At 36.1% G+C, this 25,104-nt stretch overlaps 1 protein-coding gene across 4 annotated transcripts in view; it reads right to left on the bottom strand.

Moving 5' to 3' along the window:
* Positions 1-25,104, bottom strand: part of AOPEP (aminopeptidase O (putative)) — a 184,684-nt gene that overhangs the window by 107,487 nt on the left and 52,093 nt on the right. For all 4 annotated transcript variants that reach the window (XM_005426886.2, XM_031061824.1, XM_031061826.1 and 1 more), the window contains exons 6-9: positions 9,162-9,351; positions 7,299-7,405; positions 2,040-2,142; positions 1,825-1,932 (exon numbers count right to left, since the gene is read on the bottom strand). In XM_005426886.2, the coding sequence (XP_005426943.1) occupies positions 1,825-1,932; positions 2,040-2,142; positions 7,299-7,405; positions 9,162-9,351 (508 nt within the window). The remainder of the gene's footprint in view (positions 1-1,824; positions 1,933-2,039; positions 2,143-7,298; positions 7,406-9,161; positions 9,352-25,104) is intronic.

The raw sequence follows: 25,104 nt of genomic DNA, 5'->3' as shown, positions 1-25,104 counted from the left end.
CCACATTGTTTTTCTAAATGAAGAAAAGTACCCTTCTTTTTCTTTACATATTAAGCACATAGTTATGGACATATTGCACGTATCCAAATAAAAAGTAGCTGAAGAAACAAAAGCTTAACTTTTGCTCCAATGATTCAATAACAAAACACTGAGCAGTTTTTTTATCCAATAACCAAAGTGGATGTTTCTGTGTGTAGTATTTAATCTTAGGAGACCAGAGTAGGTAAGCTACGAATTGACACTTCATAGCCAGACAAAGGGAGAAGTTGCTAGTGTACGTGCTAGCTAGCTACCATGGCTAGTAGTACAGTCTGCTGAATATTTTGCAGCATTCAAACAGTCTACTGACACAATTCACCCCACATCAACCAGGAGCAACAAGCTAACATTTTCTTACCAAAATCTGAGTACCTTTCTTACCACCAGCTTAAAACACTGGGCTTCTTCTTGTTGTTAGCAGTCTTATGACTTCTGTAATTTTCAAAATTCTTCCAGCTGTGTAATAGTGAGGGATAATTTTTATGATTTTGGATACCCTAATATAGACAAGGCTCATATAGTCATTGGCATTTTCTGCACTATGCCAAATGCAGCTGGTTACAGTCTCAATTGGCACAGGAAACAGCTGCAGCAGTGTTAACTCCCTTAAAACCCCAAGCATGCTTCCACAGGGCAGAAATGCTGAGTTAAGAGCTACTGCTCCTAACTTCTGGGTGACTTGACATACAAAAGAAATCACCAGTCCGTAAGCTATTTGTAAGATACCTGGGCATACATCTCACCCTCTAAGAGTAAAATTCAAAACAGAATGCATGCAAGCAAAAAACACTGTGGCTGGAAGAAACAGCAAGTGTTAGACTTCAGTTACACAAAATCAGAGGCCCTCACTCAGTGTTTCAAGGAAACATTTATCACTGTCCTGAATATCCTCAAAAATTTCAAGCATAAGACCTTTCAACCTTCAGCAAAGAAGGTGGTTTCAGAAGGTCACTCATAGCCCTTCTCTCTTCTCTTCCCTTGCCTCTCACTGTCATCACACTGCTCTTCTAGCAATGCTAAATATTTGTTGTGTTGTGGGTTTTCTTCCAGGCGTGTTTTTTACCACAATGAGTTCAGTGACCTGGTTCACAGACACTCCCACGAATGGTTGTTTTCACAGCATTCCTGAAGCTGCATTGCTATTTGTGTAAGCTGGATTCATCACTAGTGACAGGATTCCTAGAACTTTGGGCTCGGAGAGCTATGTAATTTTCTAAATCGAAACAAAACTAGAGCCAGTAGTTACATGACTTTTACAGAAAGATCTAGCAGGAGGTAAATTTCTACTTATAACCCTACTTGGCTTTGTCCTTATAAGAAATATGGTGAAATTAGAAGCATTGAATGAAACAGCATGCAGGGAGAAAGAAAATAAATAAAATAAAACAAATATATTCAGAAGTATAATTTCTTCTCTTTCAGAAACAGAGAGGAATCAGGGAAAAGACTTGACTGATCACAACCAAAAACCACAAGCTAAAAGATCACAGGCAATAATTCCAGTATGGTAAATGACCCTTTCTTTGAGAACATCAGTACCTATTTACATGAGCCTTTTGAAGTATAATGTTAAAAAAATATCCCTCATTGTTTATATTATTGGATACTAGCAGGGTGTGATTGAAGTGTCACTGCTAAAAATGTTCTGCCCTCTACCAGGTGGGAATTTTACCTATATTGCCAAATTACAATTGCCTCTCCCCTTACATCACCACCAGATTTAGGCAGCCAATCCAAACATTTGGGTTGTTTGTTTTTGCCAAAGGTGAGGAAGAAGCACAATACCTGAGAAAGGACGAGCTGCCCATGGAACTTAACGACAAATTTCCGTAAAGATGCAAGGTATGAGACCTCTCCTATTTTCCTTGCCAGAGATCGTAAAAGAAAATAACCCTGCAAAAAGTTAAGGCAGAAGCTATGAATTTTCTGATATCTAGAAGACTGAAGTTTTTATGATATTCATAAAGCAATCTCAGTAAAAATCAGCTGACAACACTCACCTTCAAATAATGAACTTGCATAAAGATTTTTTCTGCTTTAAGACCATATTTGACAACAGAGGCTCCAGACTCACTCACTTCTCCTGTACTCTCCTTTTTGGGCCTTAAATGGAAACACACTAATTAAGTTTTGGATAAGTAAGTAAAGAAATAAGTCATACATTACAGGTTCTGATAGTTGAAAGCATTGTGTGGCATAGTAACTTTAAAAACCTGTGACTAGTTTAGTCTTTTTCTTCAGCATAAGTATATAAGTTGACTTAGACAGTCTAACAAGTCAATTTTCTTCTAAATAAAATTCATCAGTAGGTTGGTATAGTCTTTTTACAGCCAGCATGACACCAAGTTGCATGTCATTTTCCAGTGCAGACACCTTATGAGCAAAGAGAAAAAAAAATAAACAAAACCAACATTTTAAGGGAATGGAAGTGAAGTCACTACATTCAACTAGAGCTTTCTCTTTTTTTTACCTGAACTTTAGCTTAACAGCTTACATGACTATCCTTGCAAGAATAACCTCTTTCATTTGCATTCAATTGACTGCTGCAGAAAGTGTTCTGATTTTCATTTTTCCCTTTGGGTTGGAAGAAATGTAGTTCAAATATTAAAAGAAGAAGTATTTTGCACCCAGGTTTGAGGTTTACAGACAATAATGTCTAGGAAAAAAATACTACTCACTGCCTGATTTAAAATGCAATACAGTATCTGGTATGCCACAAATCTACAACAGTTAAGTGTGGAGGACTTTTAGGCTCTAAAGAGCACAGACTGAAACTAAAAAGAAACTGTACAAGCATTTTTTCTTCATTTGTAAGAAGTGCCTTCACAGGCATAGTACTGAAGAACATCTAGATGTTATTCGTCCATTCAGAAAGCATCCCAACTAACAGTAGTCTGAGAACAGTTGCCTGTCTTAGGAGCCTAACCCTGTGACTAGAACAACCTCTCCAATTCTAAATGTAGATTTTGAAATGGCCAGTCTTCAAAACCAAATGTCCTTCCTTTCATTTCTGCAGAATAGGGGAAATATGGGCCACAGCAAGGCAAGATCCTTCAAACCACACCACTCATGCAGGAATGATTTCAAGAGCTTTGTGATCAAATTTTTTCCATATCTGTGTCTCATTTGACGGAAGGGTTATTCCTTTTTTATATCTGTGTCAGAGTTTCTTATTAAAGTTGTGTCCAGAGTGCTAAATCAGGGTATTTTTTAGATAATATGACAGATATTTTTTCATGCCTGTGCACACAAAATCCACTATACACAAAATTTTCATAAAATGTAATTGTTTGAAATAAAATAGAGAGAAAAAGCCAGATTGAATTTTACATTGTGTTTCTGACACAGTCCTCTTCCATTCATAAATATCTTTCCAGTAAGATCTTCCCTCAACATTGAAAGAACAATACCAGTAATTGTTTTCTTATTCTATGGCAACTCCAGTTCTTTCAGGCTGTGTAAACGTTGCAGACCCACTGTAGGAAAGCAGAAATCCAGCTATTTCTCTTCTGGATCAGTCTCCTGGAAGGAAGACCTGCTGACATTCCATACATGACTTTTCATCCATACATGACTTCTCTGCATACATAAAACATAAAAACTGCTTCATTTCTCTTAATAAATAGCCCCGTCTATTGCCTTTGAAAAGTGGAGTTTGAGCACAGGCTACAGAATCCACACTAAATTGAAATCTTTCTCATAATCACAATTATTCTAAATTAGGCAACCATACTTCCTTCCTCCTCTGACTTTGTGCATGTGTAAATCCTAGGACTGACCAGAAAGAAGTATTGCATCTGGATGATGGTAGTGAAGAATTCCATACAGAAAACATATACACATTCCTCTGCAAAGGCTGTATATATATTCTTGAAAATGTCTGTAAAGGAGTGTAACTATTTAGAATGTAACCCTGTTCTCTGCTATCAGGACTTCAGAACAATATTTTAAAGCAATGCTTATTGTATTTACCAGATATTCAAAGTACAAAGATTGAAAACTTGTTACACTGACCTACAAAAGCTGCATCTAATCTGGTAGCTAAAGTCTACCATAATGCTGAAGGCAAGCTGTCTCAAAATATTCAAGATGCGATCTGGCACATTTTAGATACTGGAAAATGTCTGAAGGAGGTAGAAGATGTTGTTTTCTATTTGCTGGGCGGATGAGTACATCACCCTAGTAAAAGTACAATGCACTGTGATGTCCTTGGTAATTAAATGCTCTGATGAGCCAGGTGGTCATGAAAACTTACACAGAGACTGTGAGAGACCATCTGAAAGCACATTTCCTATCAGATAGAATAAAACTCTTTAAACACCTACAGAGCAGTCAGAGGCATTGCTTCAGGACAGAATGGACCTGACACAAGTGGAGAGAACTCAGAGACTAATTTAGAGCTAGATATCAACACTGGCTTGACTTAAGGAATAACCACAAGACACAGTTCAGCCATGAGGTCCAGGAGATGAAACAAATGTCAACACCAGCTTTATTCTGCAGAACAGAAAGCTCTTCTTTGCTTTCCTAAGAGGAGAGATTAGAGTGCTGGATGAGAGTGCTGGTGTTCATGATAACCAGCAAAATATGTGCCAAGATCTTTTTCATAGGTGCTTTTATCCCTGCAGGTTTCTTTCAAATTCTGTGAGAAAACAGGTACAGGTCTGTTGGAAGTCTCATCCTGTATGAGCATAGCTGTGCCACAAATTCCTTCTTCAATGTTAAGATTTGTTTGTGCTGCCTTTCAGAGCTGCTACCTGTTGAAAAGACACTTATCCAATTTCTTTCTTACCTGACCTCTTTTTTTACAGGTAGCTTATGACATGCTACTTACTATAACATATTACCAAGTACCCATAATAAGAAGAAACATCAGGCTGATCATCAGTTTGCTGAGTGGCTTTCATCCAGTCTAAAAAGATATTCATTTGATGGATCAAAAATTGATAGGACCAGCTGGTAAGTTTGGGGCAGATTTTTCCAGTTGTCAGGAGAAAGCACAAATGATATATGATCATCAGAGAACAAAAAAAGTAATGGAAGAATGAGCTTGTGCTTGGGAAGAGTGAGTTGGTTGATTTTTTTCCTTCCTGAAATGATTGGCAAGAAGAAACAAATAGTTATAATTTAAGTTTAAAATTCTGTATAAAAACACAAGTTAGAACCAGCCCAAGCCTCAGTACAGACTCACAACCCAGACCAAGAGCCGGGACTGAGATTTTCTCTCTTACATGCCAGTTTTGGACAGCACGAGAACATATTTTCAGAAGGATGAAGAAAAGAAAAAAACTCCCGATAAATGTGCAAAAAGAGAATTTATTCGTGTCCATGCCACAAAAATAGTAGAAAATATTTATATCTGACTGAAATAAGTAAGAAGTCATTAAATGCAATCACAAGGAACTAGAGATATCAGAGAAGAAGAAATGGCCAGAATCACAAAGTGATATGATGTGCCTAGCCTGAAGTGTTTGTTGGAGACACATTTTTCAAATGAGAAATTACCTTTTCACTCTTTTGTATTAGCATTAGGAATAATACTATCCAAAAGGTAATAAAAATGCTTATTATTATGTCAAATAAATGTGCAAGTCAATAAAAAGCGTAAGTTTCATTTTCAAAATAAGTCATTCCTTCCTGAGTTTCAAACTACAAAGGGTTAGGACCCTTAGAAAAATTATTTTGAAAGTTTACACCACATAACATTTGATTAAAAGTAACAGCTATATAAATACAAAAGACAACAAATGTGATTTTGAAAATGGAAAACACTTATCCAGATAAGCATCATATCCCAAGAACCAATATTTAATTTTTTTTTTTTTTTAGTATTAAATATTTAAAGCAAACAAAAACGTCATGTAAATTGGTAGCTGTGTTGGCAGCAACTCTATAACAACTAGTGATTAAGTTTGCTTTTGCATTTTCAACTATGGTCAAATTACGCACCTGAATATTTACACGACAGTGTAACTTCATTGACTCTGCTCACACAATTCATCAGTAAACATAAAGTAAAACAGATCAGTGGAAGACTACAGTTACACAGATGGTGATATGCTTTTGGATTACATGAGGCCTTGGAGAGGAACTTCAATGTTGGTGAGCACTCTCTAGGGTGTCCAAATATAATAGAGCCTTTTAGGTTCTACTGGACAAGCACAAGAAGAAGGGAAGACCTTAAACAAATGAAATGGCAACAGTCTTCCAAAAATATTTAAAAGTTGATAATCTAGAAGATGGGTATCAATTTATTCTTCACTTCCACTTGGTGAAAGAAAGAAATGAAATCTACATTGTTTGAAATAAACAGGATTTCAGTTATGCATTAGGAAGCAATTTTTAACTCAACACTATCTGATTGAGACAGCTTGTCTCTCTTATGAAAACTTTTTTATTGGAGCCTTCTAAGAACATGTTAGTAAGAACCCACTTAGGATGGTCTGTGTATACTATCTTTATTTCAGAGCAGGAGAATAGACTACATAATTGTTTGAAATCTGTCCCTGCACTTCCATGATTTGGTCAGAAATCATGACTAATTTGAACTAGAATTAGTAAACTCATTATTCTTGGTTGAAGATGGTGAGAAGACAAACTGTAGAAGCTCAGTGGATCTTGAATTAGACAGACACTCAAGATCAAAGACTGTTTGAAAATTCCTAACACACCAATCAGAACAGAATATTAATCACTGGCAAAGGAAGACTGTCTTTAGCTCTCTATAAAGGAGCCTTGAGTTTAGCATCTGATACCTAAAGACCAAAAATCTATTTTAAATATAACTATTAGAAATTTCTAATTAGAAAGGAGGTTTATAAAGTTTATATGTTATACTTTTTCCTTGTTTTTTAAAGCTTCATTCAGCTTGGCAGTTAAATACCATACTAATGTATGTACTTGTCTTCAGCTACAGAAAATGACTCTGTTATAACTTTCAACAGTGAACTTTTCAGGAAATGGTTTTTTCTTTTTTCCGTGAATAGAAGCTCTTGTAAACTGCTCAGACACATTTCATATTAAGATAATCCCATGGTTTTCTAAAAGCTTTCTATAACAAAGGGAGAAGCAATTGTATTATAGTCAAGATGTATAACCCAGTCAGTTTAATTTGCATTTTCTTTTTTTATTAGAAGGAAATAAGGAAATGCAGTGGATATAATCAGATTATTTGGATGTATATCTTTTGAAGGGAGAAAATGTGGAAGAGAGGAGAGCGTGAAAATACAACAGCAGTGATGGTGTTATCATAGTGTTACCTTAAAACTTGCAGCTCTTCTTCAGAGTTTTGCACCTCATCTCTGAGTCTGCGCCAGCGAAGTAAAGCTTTCAGTTCCTGTTGCCCTTTTATTTCATCACGCGACAGCTACTTAGTAAACAAAAAATACAGATCGCTTATTGCTGTTTCCCAACAGACAATAATAATTTGCAGAACAAGAAACTTGGTTTGTTTCTCTTTAATGTGCAGAAGAGGCAGGAAAGGGTATCAACATCCATGATAAAAAAACAACAGTTGCTGCTATGAGAGATAATAGCAGCACTAAGAAAAACAAAAGCCTCAGTGTGCACATCAAATCAATAGTCAGTTAAATAGTTCTGACTGAGGAGAGAGATGGGCATGTTTTTTTCCCTTTAGTAAATGGCAAGAAACAAACTAAATTTACAGTAGAGATCCCTGGCACAGAGCTTTTGGTTGCATCCTTACCCTTCCCAAATTGAGAGCAAAGAGCTACATTGTGTCCTGGTTTCACTCCTCTTTCCTACTACTTCTGCCATATTCCTGAAAGCTCCCTGCTGTGTTTCTCTCCATTTACATAATATTAACAGAGATTCCTACTTATGAAATAAATGCCAGGTTGCCAGCTGACAAATAATTGTTTTGAACATAATTATAATTTATGTTTCTCTATTATAAGAATAGATGGGAAACTGGCAAAAGCAGCTAATACTACCCTGCACTACATTCAATCACAACTGAAATTATTCTCAGGCACTATGGAATACACTCACAATCCTTAAATTGTATGATTGCATTGCATCAAAACTACTCAATAATGTTCAAAAGGTATGCCTTACATGATAACAAGGGAACTAATCACACTGTTTTGTTTTCTCCTTTACACTCAGCTCCAAAGAAGATGTCTACTACAATCAAAATGCTTTCAAGTGACTAACAAAAGCAAAGAATTAATGTGAACAGCTCACAGCAGTGTAGTTATTCTCAATGTGAGGGCACAAATTAGTTTTAGAACCAAAAGGGAAAACTCAAGTGTTTAGACACCCTTTCTCTCTTTTTTTTTCCCCAGAAATATGGTACATAATGAGGCACTCTGTTTAATTTGGTGCTATAAATATGCCAGATACTTAATAAAATGGAGGTTCAGAGGAGTGTATTATGTCAGTTCCCAGTTCTACCATGCTTTTGCTCAGGTGGAAATCTGCAGACTAAAGGGGTGGAACCTGATGAAGATACAGGTAGAAAGGACTAACACATGAAATGCTTGAAGTAGCAGAGGTACTACAAAAGTAAGAGTTGCATCAGAAAAACACTTTACTAGCTGACATGCAACTTATGAAATTTTCACCTTAAGGGAGGCAGTGATTTCTAAGTCTCTGACAGGACAGTAACTTGTTGGGCAGTAGAAGAGTAAAAAAGGTATAAGTGCCAGTGTACCCCATTTAAAATCATTTTCTATTTTGCTTTGAGGTACATTTCTTGGTCATCTATTGGATGAAACCAAACAATTTTAATTAGGTACCTGGAATATTCCAATATGCAGTAAGACTGTTGATTCTTCCAGTTTCAGGTATACAACAGAAGTGGAAAGAATTCAGCAATTGTTTGATAATTAAATTTTAATGATTGAGTATAAAATTTTTGGGAAGGTAATCATTGACAAACAGATGTTTGTATTCCCATTTGTACTGAGCCCTACCTCCGTAAAGTTTTGTATTCATTGTGGATCACTTTTTTTTTAATCAAGTAAGCATGTGAATTCCAATACCATTTTAAAATATGTTACTCCATAGCACAGTTTGTGTTTTGTGGTTTAATTTACATCTAATTCACATATAATTTTGATTTCAACATTAATTTTGAAGCAATGTGTCATCTCCTTTACCTGTTGTGCTCTAGCCCAAAATATATCTTCTAAAAAAGTGGCAAACCCTTCACTTATCCATTCTTCTGTCCAATCACGAGCACCAATGGCCAGTCCAAACCAAGCATGAGCAATTTCGTGGCACAGACGAGTTCCACAGAGATGGCTTCCTCCTGGCAGTACACTTTGTGATAGAAAGATGATGTGTGGGCTGCCCAAGAGAAATGAGTGACAGAATCTGTTACTGACCTGTTACAACGTGTATTGCATGGACATAATAATAACAGAACTGAAGAATGGCCTGAATTGGATTGGACCTTGAAGGTCCCCTGATTTCAACTTTTCTGCTGTGGACAATGACACCTTTCATTGGTCTCAGTTCCTGAGAGACACATCCAAACTGGCCTTGAACACTTCCAGGGATGGGGCATCCATAGCTTCCCTGGGAAACCTGTGCCAGCGCCTCACCATCCTCAGAAGGAGGAACTTTCTCCTAATATCTAACCTAAACCTACTCTTTTTCAGTTTGAAGCCATTCCACCTTGTCCTGTCACTACATGCTCCATAAATAGTCTCTCTCCAACTTTCTTTCAGGTTAGCTTTGTTAGTCTTTTAGCTTTTTATTAGTGTATGCATGCTAGGTCATGACTAATAGTTTATATCTCAGGAATTTGTAGGAATTAAGTCGTACTTTATTGTTGGTTGGCAGAAAATCAAACTAAAATTCCACCATACAGCTGTAAGGTATTCGACCATCAAACAGCTATTAATTGTAAGAAGTAACTTCAACCAAAGTTTTATATTTTTCATGTTACAAGACTGATTTATTTCAGTAGAAACATTTACATATAAGCCAGGATAATAAAATATGAGCAGTGTTAGTATTGAAAACAAGTATTTATCAGTTAAATGATCAAAGATGGAAATAAATAAAGGAGAAACACTTAATAAAGAAAACAAATCACTATTCAAATGTAAAAAGTGTCAGATATGGTAAAGCACATGTGTTTGTCAAAACATCAAACAAGCTAAGAAGATACCATCTTGTGATAAGAGTTGATCATTTTGGCAAATGCAGAGATAGAAGAACATATTTTACTACAACCACAGAAGTAAGAAGCACTAGATATCTGTTTTCACAACAGCAGGGAAACAACCCAGTCTGTATCTACTCTGCTTTGTACCTAAACAAGAAGAAGAAATTGCAGGGGAAAACTGTTATGAATTGTCCCTCTGCTATTGAAAATACCCTGAACTGCAAGTTACTGCAGTTCCCAACTCATATGCTACTGTAAGGCAATTTTTGCTATGCTAACAGACTTTACAGAATTTAACATCTCAAAACTGATACAACTTCTGAAACTAAGTACATCTAGGAAATAAAAGTAGCAGAATTAAACCCTCTGACTAATATCCAAAGGGTTAACGGGGCACCATGTATCAGATGGGAGTAGCAAGGACACAAACCAAGACCACCACCCACAGAATGTTCCTGCATTAACCTATGGTAGCCATGATCTGTATTTCAACTCTTCTGTCACTTTTCTCTCAGTTACAAAGGAAATAAAACACAAGCATACCTGGTCTTTAAGTCTAGCCTTCCAAGCATGGGAGGGGAGTCTATGACCTTAAGACATTTCCAAGAGTCAGATATTATTTGTCAGCATTCCAAAAAGCTTCCCCACCCACCCTACCCTTCCGTTGGAAATGTTAAAACACCTACAGTTTTCTTGCAACCAGCTGGATGTCTAGTACTGGGACCATAAAATATGATACACATGGAAATAGAGAAACATAACAATTATCTCCTTATAAAAAAAAAAGTAGTTACCCAGCCAAGAAAGTTAATACATTTCAATCAGACAGCATTGTAAGACACAATGTAAGAAGTTAAAGTACTAAATCAAGGAATCAAGTAACACAAAAAATGCAAGTAAAAACAGCAGCTTTCCAAATCTGCCAAAAGCAATTCTGATTAAGAGAATGAAGGGAGAGAGAGATGGGGAAATGGAGAGATGTGTGAGCACAGAAGGTGCAGAACACGATAAATCTTTTATTATAAAGCCCCTGATGAAAATAATAACAGCGATTTTGAGGGTATTACTTTGGTCAGTTTTAAGGAAATGACCCCTAGTTGTGGCATGTGTACAGTGGTACAAAGAAAAACTGCAGAAATAGACCAAGTAAATAACATTCCAGACATACTGGTGGCAACATTTCAGCCACTTGGTTAAGCAAAACAAAAGTAACTTCATGACTCATAAATAGGCTCACAGAACTGTTTGCATTTTAGGTCTATTGCAGAAAGATATACAATAAAGATTGTAATTCCTGCTTTCTCCAATCACTTAAAAAACAGAAATGCCACATTTAGACAATATTCTCTGTTTCAGATGGATTACAAATCACTTCAGTAAGAAAAATATATATAAGTTAAATTTTGGCCAAAGAATATGAGCACAGCTTCCTACGAGGCTAAAATAAGATTATGTGCTGCAGCAGAATTTAATTTTAGATTCTGAGTAGAGCCAGCAACTTCCTTTCCTAAGAACAACTTACATTATTTCTTATATTTTGTTTGCCCTTAACAAGCAGTATTATCTCCAATTCAAACCACTGAAAAGTTCCAATTTTTCTTAAGAGTAATTTTATCAAAGACTGAACATGTCTCTGGAAGATGTCCAGACCTATTAGTTTGGAAGAAGTTTACCTCTATGCATTTGTTTAAAACACAGATTCTTTATTTTCAATAAATATTTGAATTCCAGAAACTCTGCTCCACTTATGCAAACCAAATCTACCTTTTTGATATCATCTAGGAGGTACAATGTTCATAGAATCATAGAATGGCTTGTGTCAGAAAGGACCTCAAAGATCATGTAGTTCCAACCCCGCTGCTGTGGGCAGGAACACTTTTCACTAGACCGGGTCGCCCCATCCAGACTGGTCTTGAGCACCTCCAGGGCTGGGGAGTCCACAGCTTCTCTGGGAAACCTGTTCCAGAGCCTCACCACTCTCCCAGAAAAGATTACTTCCTAATGTCTAATCTAAACCTTCTGTCTTTGAGTTTGAAGACATTCCTTCTCATCCTGTCACTACCTGCTCTTGCAAAAAGTCTTTCTCTGTCATTCTTATAGGCTTGCTTCAAGTGCTGGAAGTTGCAGTTAAGTCACCCCAAAGCCTTCTCTTTTCCAGGTTGAACAAACCCAATTCTCTCAACCTTTCCTCACAGGAGAGGTGCTCCATCCCTCTTGGTGACCCTTCTCTGGACTTGCTCACTTGAACAGGTTGATGTCCTCTCTGTGTTGGGAAAATGTTATGAATGTTATTAATTGCACATTGTTACTTAGCAGCACTGCTCCTAAAGCACTCCATAATTTAAGAAAGTGTCTAAGTGAAAAATAAGATAATTTGATGGGTAACTAAATTGCAAGACCCAAAAGCTTTTTTTTTACCTTTTTTTTTAACAAAAGAGAAAAGTAGCCCTCCTACCATCTGCTTGATTTACTAGAAACAAATTATAAGGCTTGATATCCATTTCTTTGATTCTAATTGAATAGGAAAGAAATCCATCCATCCATTAGCAACGGGCAAAGATGATTCACCTTAGAAATCACATCAAGACCCGACAAGGATTGTGCAGCTTATAAATGCCTTTAGCAAGTAGGGTCCAAGTTTCTAAAGCAGGCCAGAACAGGCAAGCTGGATATGGTAAAAAAGATGGGGAACCTCTCCCTGTTAACAAAAAAACTGACAACCCTTCCAGTCGTTCCCAGGAAGCTGGAAAAGTTCCCAGTGGCTCCAAGAGAAAAAGAAGTTAATGACTTGTTTTTGACAAGTACACACTTGGTTACCCTTCTAAAGCAAAAGAGCATTATTCTGACCAGAATCCCATGCTCATAACTTAGACATTTGACTGGAAGAAGGAACAAGTTCCCCCTCCCAGTTAAATTGCAGTTAAAGGAAATCTCGACACTGTAACTATGGCATGAATGCATATAAAGGAAAAAACTGTGTCCCAGAGGGAAAGAAATTGTTGTTGTGAAAGACCAAAGAGTCCTGATGTTCCAATCATTCCAATCCACCATGTACACATCCTTAATAGATAGTCTCTTTAACAAATAAAAGGTTTCTAATTGGTTTAGGCATCCTTAAGCTCTAAACAGCAATCTGCCCATTTGAGAAGCCAAATCTGCAACATGAATTTTTCAAAACTTTCTATAGACTCATGACTTAGATGCAAGTGCTGCTTTGCATACAGTCTGCAAGAGTGTGGTATCTTTGGTTGCTCACACATAATCAGATGAGACACACAGCACAAAACCTAGCCAAATGTATGCACAAGAACCTAAATACACATTTAAGATGGGAACCTGAAATTAATTTCTAACAAACTTGTTCCATTCATTTTGAAGTAGAAATCTTTCCCTCTTAACACAGAGATCTGCATATGCATTTTCTTACATATTTGTGGAAATAACAGAGCCAAGACCATTGCCACCTGAGAAATAATGCTTCTGAAGTCAAAAGTAGCACAAAAAATCACTATTACAGATGCTACTTATATATTTATATATATAAATAAAGTAATATTTTGAATTTTCTATTTAGAAAAAATGCAATCAGTGCCACCTGCACTGTCTGTGGGAAGGAGGGAGGGGTTAGGAGAAAATGGTGTTGTAAAGTCTTAATTTAATCCTCATTATCCTCCTCTGACTCTGTTAGTAATAAATTCACTTCATACCCTTAAGATGAGCCTTTTTTGCCCTTGAAGTGTTTTCTCCCAGTCCTTATCTCAACTCACAAACCCTTTATTAATTTCTTTCTCTCCTCTGCCTAGCTGTGGCAGGGGAGGGGGAGCGACCAACTTTCATGGGTGCCTGGCATTTGGCCAGTGTCAAACCATGTCAAAACTACATTCTTCCAGTGATACAAAGAACAGTATCAATATGATGTCTGCAGTATCTATATCGGACTTTGAATGTTAGCTTAATTTATCTTTGTGGGTACTTGTGCCATTGGAATACAGACACAGGACCACTCAACATCCACTTTCTTACCTCTATAATCTCCATTGGTCTAGTGTATGTTACAGTGCAGAACTGAGAGATCTACAATCTTTTTAACCTCATAGGTTTACAGTATACCAGAAACTCAAATATATATTCAGATGCAGTTGTAGAGACAAGGATCTGGTAGAATACTCTGAGCACTATTCCAGAAGTAATGGAAGCTAATTTTTAAAATTTTGCCTTCCTACCATCATAGGGAGAAACGAAAAAGTGACAGAAATTACAGCTGAAAGTCATTCTAGAGCAGATGACTAACTTTTTACTCCATAAGTCATGCAGCAACACAATAGGGTAGGCAACATGGAAAGAAAAATAACCCCCATGTTTTGGAAGGAGGATAATAACAGTCAACTCAGTTCTGCAATTCAAAATCAAAACTGTAAATTTCAATCAAGTGCCTAAATAATGATCTGAACACCCAAGCAGCAGCTGCTCTGTGAACTTGTAATCTCTTCTGTCTTGCATATTTTGCAGCCCCAAACCAGACTAGTAAGGATATGTCTTAACAAGGGTAAAACCCTCTCAGGAGAAACTCTACTACTGTTCAACAGCAAAATCAGTACTTGCCATAAATCTGAAGAATTTACAAAGTGAAAGGAAAAAGATTGCATTAGTCTAGGCTCAAAACCACCACACAAACAGCAGGGTTTGCAACAATTCTTGATCCTTCTCAATATTTTCAATCCCACATTAACACCAAATCAACAGCTTTGAAGATGACTCTGCCACTTCCCTAAGCAGCCTGTTCTATGCTTGGCAACCCTTTCTGCGAAGAAAGGGTTGCCCTTCTCTGGACACACTCCAGGCCCTCAATGTCCTACTTACAGTGGTGGGCCCAGAACTGAACATTCCAGGTGTGGCCTCACCAGTGCCCAGCACAAGGGGACAATCACTGCCCTGCTCCTGCAGGCCACACAACTGCTGGTACAGGCCAGGATGCCATTGGCCTCCTTGGCTACCTGAGCACAGCTGGCTCATGTTCAGCCACTGTTAGCCAGCAACCCCAGGCCCTTTCCCAATAAGGACTTCCCAGCCACTCTGCCCCACGGCTATAGTGAAAGGCATGGTTGTTGTGACACAAGGGCAGGACCCAGCACTTGACGTTGTTAAATCTCATACCATTGACCTCAGCCCATCCAACCGGTCCAGGTCCCTCTGCAGACCCTTCCTGCCTTCCAGCAGATCAATGCACCCATCCAACTTCTTATTGTTTACAAATGAACAATCTGGTAATAATACAACTAATTTCTCAAATTATGTCTAATTCTCTTTCTTACACAGAGCACACACTCATTGACAGTGCTAAGTCAAAAACCTTTGTGTTTTTACAAAAAATCATAGAACAACTTACCCATGGCTGATACCCCGCTGCACTTGTATCATGGTAATATCTCGGGGTCGGCTGCTTGTTCTCTGCCCCCGAGGTGAGTTGGGTGGTCCAGGGAGCGACCCCAGGCTCTGAAGAATGAGACTGGACTCTCTGTTGTTCGGTCTTCAGGTTGTTTATTAAGTCTTATCTACAAAATTTTCTTCCTGCCAGACAGAGGTCTGACCAGCATATCATATTTACCTTTACTTTCCAATACCTATCACCCATGTTAGACAGTGCACCTCTATTCTAAACCAATCCCCAAGTGCCAACATCACAGCAGAAGATGGAGGCCAAGAAGAAGAAGGAGAAAGGCTGGACACACCCAGTTCCCTCCATCTTGCCTCCTGAACCCCCATACCAAAAAACCCAAAATCTTCTTTTCCAGCCCGTGATAATTTCACTATTATTCTACCTAAACTGTTGTGGTTTGCTGATCTTCATATAAGGTTGGTAATTTGCTCCATGGGTCATAATCAAAACCACAGGTGTCTTGGGCTCTGTGACAGGGTCTCTGAGACCCCTAGCAGGGGTCCTGGTGTCCTGGACAGCCAGAGGTGTGTCCTGGGTCCCGACAGTAATATATCCTATCTCCTTAAAATATCCTGACTTGGGAAGTAAAGCAAGAAGGAAACAAAGAATGGTGTATTTTATATATGAACTTCAGTCTGACATCCGAGACTCAAGTATTGGCAGTAAGTTAACCCAATTTTGTAATAAGATCATTAGCAACTAGACAAAAACAACCAGGAGTCAAGTCAAGTAAGAACTGTAGAGCTGAAGAGTTATTCATCAGTTGACCTGTGATGTACCCAGGATTCCTAACAACACCTTTAGCTCACTTCTTTTCATCTTCCACATTCTGTATCACAATGAGGAAATCACAGAGCATGAACATATTTTTATATTCCCCATGTTTTGTTTACTAATGTCATATGTAAGCTCAACAATATCTGTTAATTTAGGAAGTTCCATAATCCCAAAATTTGTGACAGGCAGCACATTGCCTGCTATGGTAAAGAGAAGCAAACATAGAAAATTATGGGGTGGGGGGAGAGAAAGAATTACAATTTCAAAACCTCAAGTTCCCATCCAGATTTTTTTACAGATTTGTTTGAAACCTCTTGTCCAAAAAACCCATGAAATAATAAACTTTTATAAAAATTAATTACACGACACCTCCTAGAAACAAATGGCTACAACACTGTCAAAAATCTCACAGCCAGCTTTCTAAGAGAAACACCTTGAGAGACTACACCTTTTCATGTTGCATGTCACACCATGACTTTTTCATATTAAATTGATTTAGTTAAGTGATTTATGGCTAAGTATAAATTAAGTGACTTCAATAAATATATGCACCTGTTTCACTACTAAAAAAAAAAGCAACAAAGCCAACTCTGTATTTTATGCAGCTCAATTTCTAACCTTCACACTTTACTTCCAATTGCTCCTCAAAAAAATATTGACACTGCTAACACTGAAAATAATTTGTAACACCATTTTCCAGATCCCTTACTAAATATTCATAGTATAAAACTACACTGCATCATGGCAGACATTTCCAAACAAATCTTAAAATCTACACAAGTGAATTTGGCTGTGTTTTTCTTAAAAACCAGATAGATTGGAAGTCAATCTACAGTAATTCAATTATAGAGCAAGAAATAAAGATGAAGAAAATAAACTTATTTCTAATTCAGATTGCTCTGGAAAGTATCTTAGGATATGGATTTTTTCATCTTATATTTTTTGTTTGATATAAGAGAGCTGATAGACCACAATGATAAAACATCTTTACTCTTGCTGATATGGGTAGCTTCACAAAAGGTCAGAGGTTGAGAAACAAATTTTGTTCATGTCTAAGGCGACTGAGGAAAATCACAGTTCCACTAAATTCAGCAAGAAATATATATACAAATAAAAATGCAATATTCAGTTTACATTATGAATTTGTTATGTTCCAGATTTTATATGAAACTTTTATCACATTTCTGAGTCCTTCCAAATATTTGAAATTGGTCAACTGAAGAAAATATTAAAAACACCTAACAGTTACACTATTAACCATGTGAAAGTACCTAATAACAAATAATAGTGTGGAAAGTCTCTATTTGAATCATGCATTTGTATTAACTTTTTTTCATTTAACAGTGATTTATATAAGGACCCCAAAATTAATCTTACATACTCGATGAAATGAAGAAAAGTGAACAGAAAATAGCAATGGATAGGCATTGATCATTGTAATGAAATATTTTAATTCATCATATTGTTTCAGCAAGAAATGAGCAATGGAAAGAAATACAGGTACAGGTACTCACACCTTTCATTTTAGAAATAAAAAATAGTTCCTTGTATTCTTTTTTGTTTTACTTGTATGCCAAAGGGAAGCCTTAAAAAAAGAAGATTCTCTTTTTTATATTAGAAATTAATATAGCATTTGTTTCATTGACTTTTCAAGCTATTTGAATTCTTGCTAAAAATGATTAATGTGATGAACAGTCACTAACATTCCTCAGCTCCAGTCTAAGTGATGACTTCTTTTGTCACTGATGGATGATATTGCTTGATCATCGATGGATTTTGTTATTTGTCATTGTTATTACTGGAAGATTTGGACTTCCTGTCACTACATAATGAAGTTTCTGGCAGATATTAACACAGCAGAGAGAGACAGTACAAATAACCAGCTATGATAAATAATTAGACAGAAAGCAATATATATATATGCTTTACCATATTCAGTGAAAATTACTCAAGGTAAGGGCCTATACATTAGTGCTCTCAAAAGGTGACATGGACAAGACAAAATAAAGTAAAGAATGAGTAATTTTTTATTCACTTAGTCTATACAAGAAAGATTTTATCCACAACAAAAAGGCCAAATCAATGAAAAAAGTAAAACAGATTGCTTGCTCTTTGAGTTTCCCAGTATTATTTTCTCAATTCAAGGCCTTGTGGTATCACTCTTTTAAAGGAAATTAAATCTGCTGGAAGGCAGAAGTGGTTCTTATTAAATCTCTATGAGCTACAGTAATGGTTGCATCACAAACAAAATCAAACCTTAGTAACACTTTTGTTTTTTAAGGATTTTTGTGACAAATACTTAATCTGCAGAATGAGAAAACTCTTGATATGTACCCAAATAATTCAGGAAACCCCAAACATTACTGGAGGAGAAAGAGCTATAAATCCTTGATGTTTCTAAGAAAAAACAAAATAAAAAGGTAAAGCTCAGATTTTTCAAAAAATATCAGAACTTCTCAGATCATACAAGAGGCACAGATACAATTCTTTTAAATTTTCGGTTAGTATCTATTACAGTCTTGAACCTTGCACCAATTATAAATATGGAACCAAACAAAAATATTAAGATAGTTATCCAAATCCCACAGTAATGGGATCCCATGTAATCTAATTTTTGCCCATATGCAGTATAACCCACAATTCCTGTTTCTAAGAATTTGCAGTTGTTAATATATTTGCTGAAGTCTTTCCTTTTACTTAAAAAATTTATGTAGAATGGTGCAAATCCAACACTATCATGTCTTTTCTGATTTTCAGCATTACTGCTAAAATGCATTACTTCTAATATGCCTTTATCATCTGTTTATACAGATATACATTCATCTTAGAAATGTTGAAATTTATCTAATCAGCTGTACTACTATCCATAACCTGTTTTTGTCGATAAACAGTATATAAACTGATAAAAATTACATAGTTTCATTTTACTGAATGAGTATCCAACGCTTTTGGCTACTTTGACTAAGGAGATTCATGCTGTGACCAAAAAAAAAAAGAGAAAAACATAGAAGAATATGTAATGGCTTCATTTTCTTAGTTTATTCTGCACAGCAGCTATACAAGCCTTCTTTTTTGTATGCGTTGGTCAATAAGATATCTGTTGTGCTTTTACACAAAGAACAAAGATGCCTTTATCAATTCTCAAAAGTCTGCAGGACAAACCATTCATGCTGTCAAACCCCCTAAAACCCTTTCACCAAATAATGAAATCCATCAGTGACAAATGTCAACATACTAATTTGTTACATACTGAACAAAAGGAACATTCAGAAGAGGTGCTTCATTTCATGTTGTATCAGCCCTTCAATTTGTAACAACTTTATGGCAGCCCACAGATCATGCAATATTAAAACAGAACAGCACTATGATATTAAAACTAGAACAATCTGCCATCCTTACAATAAATGCTAAGTTCAACAAAACTACAAACAGAATCTGTTGGGAACATGGGACTCTTTGCCATGCATTCATTTTTCTCCTTTTTGGAAGATTATTTCCAAGTAAAATCTTACAAACAAACATAGATTCTTTTTCACACACAGTCCCATTTATTGTGCTGATGGAGAAATAAGATAAAATTACATCATATCCAGTGATAGAAGAGCTTCAGTGCGCCTAAGAATTACTTTGTCCATTATACAGAACATCCAGCTATTAATGTAGAATCATATACCAAAGGGATAGTTAAACTTGAAGTAGCTAGTGTGCATGTGAATTACAACATTCATCATACAAAGACATTCAGCTATTATTATTGAAGCACACAGCAAGGGATAGTCTAATTGGAAATAGCTAGCATAACTAAGAATTGCATTAATTAATTATAATACTAACTATCACATATAAATGAACTTCTGTTGCATCTTCTATCAATTTAACTTTTTTTACATCTCCAGATTTGTTTCGGGCAATCTTAAGGACTAAATAAATATTTTTCCTGTTGCCCAGGACGCTGCCACAGGCTATATTTACGATTCTTTTCAAAGATGCTAAAAAGAAGGCAACACCTTTATATTCCAGAAACATCTATTGCATCCAACATTTCCCTGTGGCCTGATAATTTCTGAATGTACCTAGTCAACCCTGAAGATAGAATTTCTGTTTTGAAGTTGTTGATAATACCAAATTATTTGGCAAAATGCTAACACAGATTCTATTAATAAGTAAGTATTTTTCCAATTCCAAAAGACTACAATGAGGTGGTTTCCCATCTTGCAGGATCATAGTGACTACACTACTATGTGTCAAAAGATAATAATTTTGAGGTGGTTTTGTTTAGTCATTTTGGATTTTTTTTTAAATCACCATGGATTTTATATTTTAATACAAGTGGAAAAATTTTGACAGCTTCCCATGTATTCTCCTGACAGTTCTCCTAGTACACTGAAACCTCTCTTTTTATGAGATCACACATCATATTTGCATGTGGATATTGACCACTCACAGGATGTGAACACATTCCAAAATTTCTACCAAGACCAAAGGTAATTATGTTTACAGTTAAATTCAGTTAATACCAGTTGCATAACCAGTAGTTCCTGGATGTTTCCCTGAAGACTTAAGCCTACATCTTGCCAAACGGTTAAAATTTGTTGCTACTTACTCTATCTTGTCAGCATTGATCAATTTTTTTAAACCTTAAATGGTATTTGGCATTCCCATCAATTTAGATTTATGAACATGAGGACGAAAAAGTTGTGTAAACGGTCTAATTTTTCAGGGAGTACCAATGTGAGCTTCCAGACAGCTAGCAATTTTACAGCCAAATCAAGTCACTCTGCTGTAAATCTAGTCAATCTCCATAGATAGTGTAATTGCTTTACATTTTTAAAGTGGAAAAACACTCCTTGAAACTGGCTTCAAGTATGAGTGTGTGGCAAACTATACACACTTGCTTGACTGAAACTTCAACCGTAATATAGCTTGTTGGTTTTGGAGTAGAAAACAACTAAAAATATAAATTCTGTACTGAGGTTATATACTGGATTCAAACCTCTAGGTCTACCGTGCTGTCCTCACCACTCCTTAGACATAGGTAGAAATAAGAACCTGTTACTCTCTCCATGGCCTGACTCTCCAAGGGACAGTATCTCTCAGTGCATTTCTCAGGGCTCAGTTCCAAGTTCTGGAGATACAAGCTTTTCAGCGACCTTGCTCCTGCTGACAGCCATCACCCTATAGCTATAACTCCAGCAGGTTTAAATTTAATTGAGAATCCACCACAAATATTAGTTATACAGACATATACAAACAGGCTGCAGCTGTTTTTCCTCACAAAGAGAAGCACCTCTGTGACTGCAGTACATTTTATTTTCTGTGAGCTTAAAGAACTTGCATGTATACATGTGCACTGTTGTATTAGCCCAGAACAACTGGCCATGGAAAAAGTTAAGCTTTAAGAGAAAAATAACCGATCTAATCTGGCACTATCGAACAAGAAAGTAACAACAGGAACTGATGAAAATCAGATATTTTCAGATATTTTAAGAAAAAAGGTAAACAGCTGTTATGCAGAGACTATTTGTATGTATATGAGCTGTACGAGGATGTGTCCACTATGGCTTTTAAGAAAAAAGAAGTCGTTTAATGCGTAAATATAATTTGCTGAATTCTACTTTCTCTGCCAATAGATCTTTTTTTCAGAAAATTATGTGAAGCTAAGAGTTCACAGAGACTGTAGATCAATAGCACAGCTTCATTTTATCATCAACTCTTTCCTTGCAACAAAGGCAAATTTTTTTTTTAAATCAGGCATCTTCATGCCACTGAATTATTACAGTATTCCAATTGTTCCAGAGTAGTGAGTGAATAAAACCAGTTTTCTTAGCACTGTTTCAGCACATATTTAGTCTATCAAATTTGTGCAAAGAAAACATGATAACTCAAACTTAATAATAGGATTCAGAAAGAGGAATTTCTTTGTTATCTGTCTGTTCCAAGACATAACTTGCACATACTGCCTTCACATACATACTATGTACTATGAATATGTAATGTTTAGCATTTAGAAATAAATCACACAAGATCAAAAAAAGCAGCACTGGCCCTGAAGATTGTTTTACCTTTTTATGCTACTGAAGCTAGTAGGAAAGAGAAAAAATTTCCCCAAACAGTTGAAAGTCATGTTCTACAGCCACTTAGGAATAATTTTGCATTCTTCCTAAACTAACAGTTTTGTTTCTGATATGCTGCATTTTCTTCCATAGCACTGTACTTTAAGTAAAATACAATGGGTGCTTCAGCTAGCCCTCAAAAGTACAAAAAATTTTATGTGCAAAGACAGAAGTCTACTAAATATTGCAAGATACCTAGGTAAGATGTAGAAGACAGTAGCAAAGCCACTTCTATCACTGACAACAAGTCTCTTTCTATATTTCAACATGATAAAGTCTAATTTAGGTTGCTAAAAAAATTGTTCAGTGACCAAATTATATGCATGTCTCTTTTGGGGGTCTATAAAGTTATTGTCAAGAAGACTATCAAGGCTATTCAGAATTATTCATTGCTTAAACTCACTATCTATCATTACCTACCTGGTGATCATACAAAAAAAACCCATATCCCTAAGAGCAAATTCCTTCATGTTTATTAGACAAAATAGCTCTGTATACCATAAATTTAATTCACTGTACTGGCTTCTTATATTTTGAAACATCACCTTAACTTTTACTTTCAAACAATTTACGCAGAGGAGAACAATTTTCCAAGTAATCTCAGAGATACTTGAAAATCTAAAATTATTCTATAATTAAAGGGAAATGAAACTTTAATAAATACCAGTGCAGCATCATGTCATAAATGTCACATTATCAAATGAATGTGACTTCACCATTCAAAATGTTTCAACATTTAAAACTAGACTTAGAAGTCAAAATTATTATAGACAAAGCACATAGTAACCTGCTTTGTTAAGCAGAGATAGAATTTGCACAATATTGTGGAATGAGCAGACTGTTATCACAAACCAGATGCCTGCCACCCAGCAAAAAGTCAGACTGGTCTTTAAATTGAAAGAAGCTAAACCACTTCTTTCCTTCATGCTACCACACACAAAGGAAATACAAAAACTATCTGAGAAAACAAAGCTGGTATTTTATTCATAAACCACAATCTCCAAGCAGATTTTTCATATACTCAAACCCATTCATCCCAACTCATTTATGCCAAATCTTCCACAGACCCAATTCCCTCACAGAAAAAGGAAACACACAGCACCCTTTTCTTACTCAGCAGTGTACTGGTCCTTCTGATCTCCCTAAGGAGAAACTGTTCTTGCACACATTCCTCCACCTATTTTAACAGTTTAAGTCTCAATCTATGTCACAAGATTCGCATTGGTCCAAAAGTGAATCTACAACAGCCACAAACTGGTGGGAAGCATGAGTGTGTGCAGAGAAAATACACATGACAACATTCTGACTGTAATGCATCACACAGCAGCTCTTGTAAAAATGAAAAAAAAAAATAAAAATTCAAATTTCCAGTCAAATATAATGATCCACAAGCAAGAGGTGCTAACTTTTACAGAACAAACTATTGTATTTTGACAACACTCTGAAAAATTCTGTACTTCCACTATTCATCCTTTCTCAAAGAAAACACCCAACAACCCAACTTTTCCTTAGTCAGCACAATCAGAAGAAATCTATATCAGAAATTCAATCACTAAAATGTAAAATAAGGCAGGCAAATCTATTTTTAACTGTATTAAATGTTGAGCATTTAATGGTAGTATAGATCCACTTCGGAAAGCACGGATGCTTGTCATTAGCATTTTTTTCTAAAAATTAAACAATGTTGCAATTATTCGGCTAGAACAGATGGAAGGAGACCTCAGATGAAATTGTTTGCCAAGTGCAACTGATGTAGTTTAGTGTATTTTAGGAGTTCTAACTAAATTGTTCCTTTACTCATATAGGTACAGGAATCTGCTTGCACCTTTCAAATAATATTCTTCCCTATATGAGGGATGCAGATTATTTGAACATCACCTATATACATCAGAGAAATCTGCTCTGCATACAATACAAAAACCTTAAAACTTTGGCAGTGGCAGAGAAAGTGCAAAAGCTAGCGATGAATTTTTCTTTTAGATGTTTAGTATAAGTAAATTATAATAACCATCTCTCATTTTATTATCTTTAGCAGTGCATTTGGTGCTACAATCTCAGTACAAGGATAAACTAAAACACTAATATCACTACAGCCCAGATTCCCCACAATGTGTCCTGTAATGTCTCCTCTCCTTTCAACACATTTTCATTGTGATTTAATCGATGTTCTTATGTATTCCATTAAACATTTTCAAAACAAGCATGTGGATATCCATGTCATGACAAAATACTGTATCAAGTCAGTCCTATTCAGTCTTCTCTTCTTGTACTTGCATGTCAAGGAAGAAATTAGAAAGGCTTCCTACATCTCAGGAAAGAGAAATAATCTACTGCCAAAGAGAGCTAACTCACACCAGTTAAGCTTAGAATAAGCAGGCTGTAATGATTAGCTGAAAGTAAAGTCTGTTGGAACACCTGTTTTGATATTTGAGCATTAGTAATAAAAACAATAGTTACCAGCCTTACATTTTTAAATCAAGCAACCTTTCCAAAAAGGAGAAAGGGAACAAAACATCAAGAAATCCATGCCATTGCTTGAGGGGTTTTGTAAAGGTTAAAATCCCCCACCTTTAAGAATTCCTTGTATTCATTGCATTCAA

The sequence above is a fragment of the Geospiza fortis genome, unplaced genomic scaffold (genome assembly GCF_000277835.1).
Source record: "Geospiza fortis unplaced genomic scaffold, GeoFor_1.0 scaffold325, whole genome shotgun sequence".
In the NCBI taxonomy this organism is placed as follows: domain Eukaryota; kingdom Metazoa; phylum Chordata; class Aves; order Passeriformes; family Thraupidae; genus Geospiza; species Geospiza fortis.
This window is presented reverse-complemented; position numbering and strand designations above follow the sequence as displayed.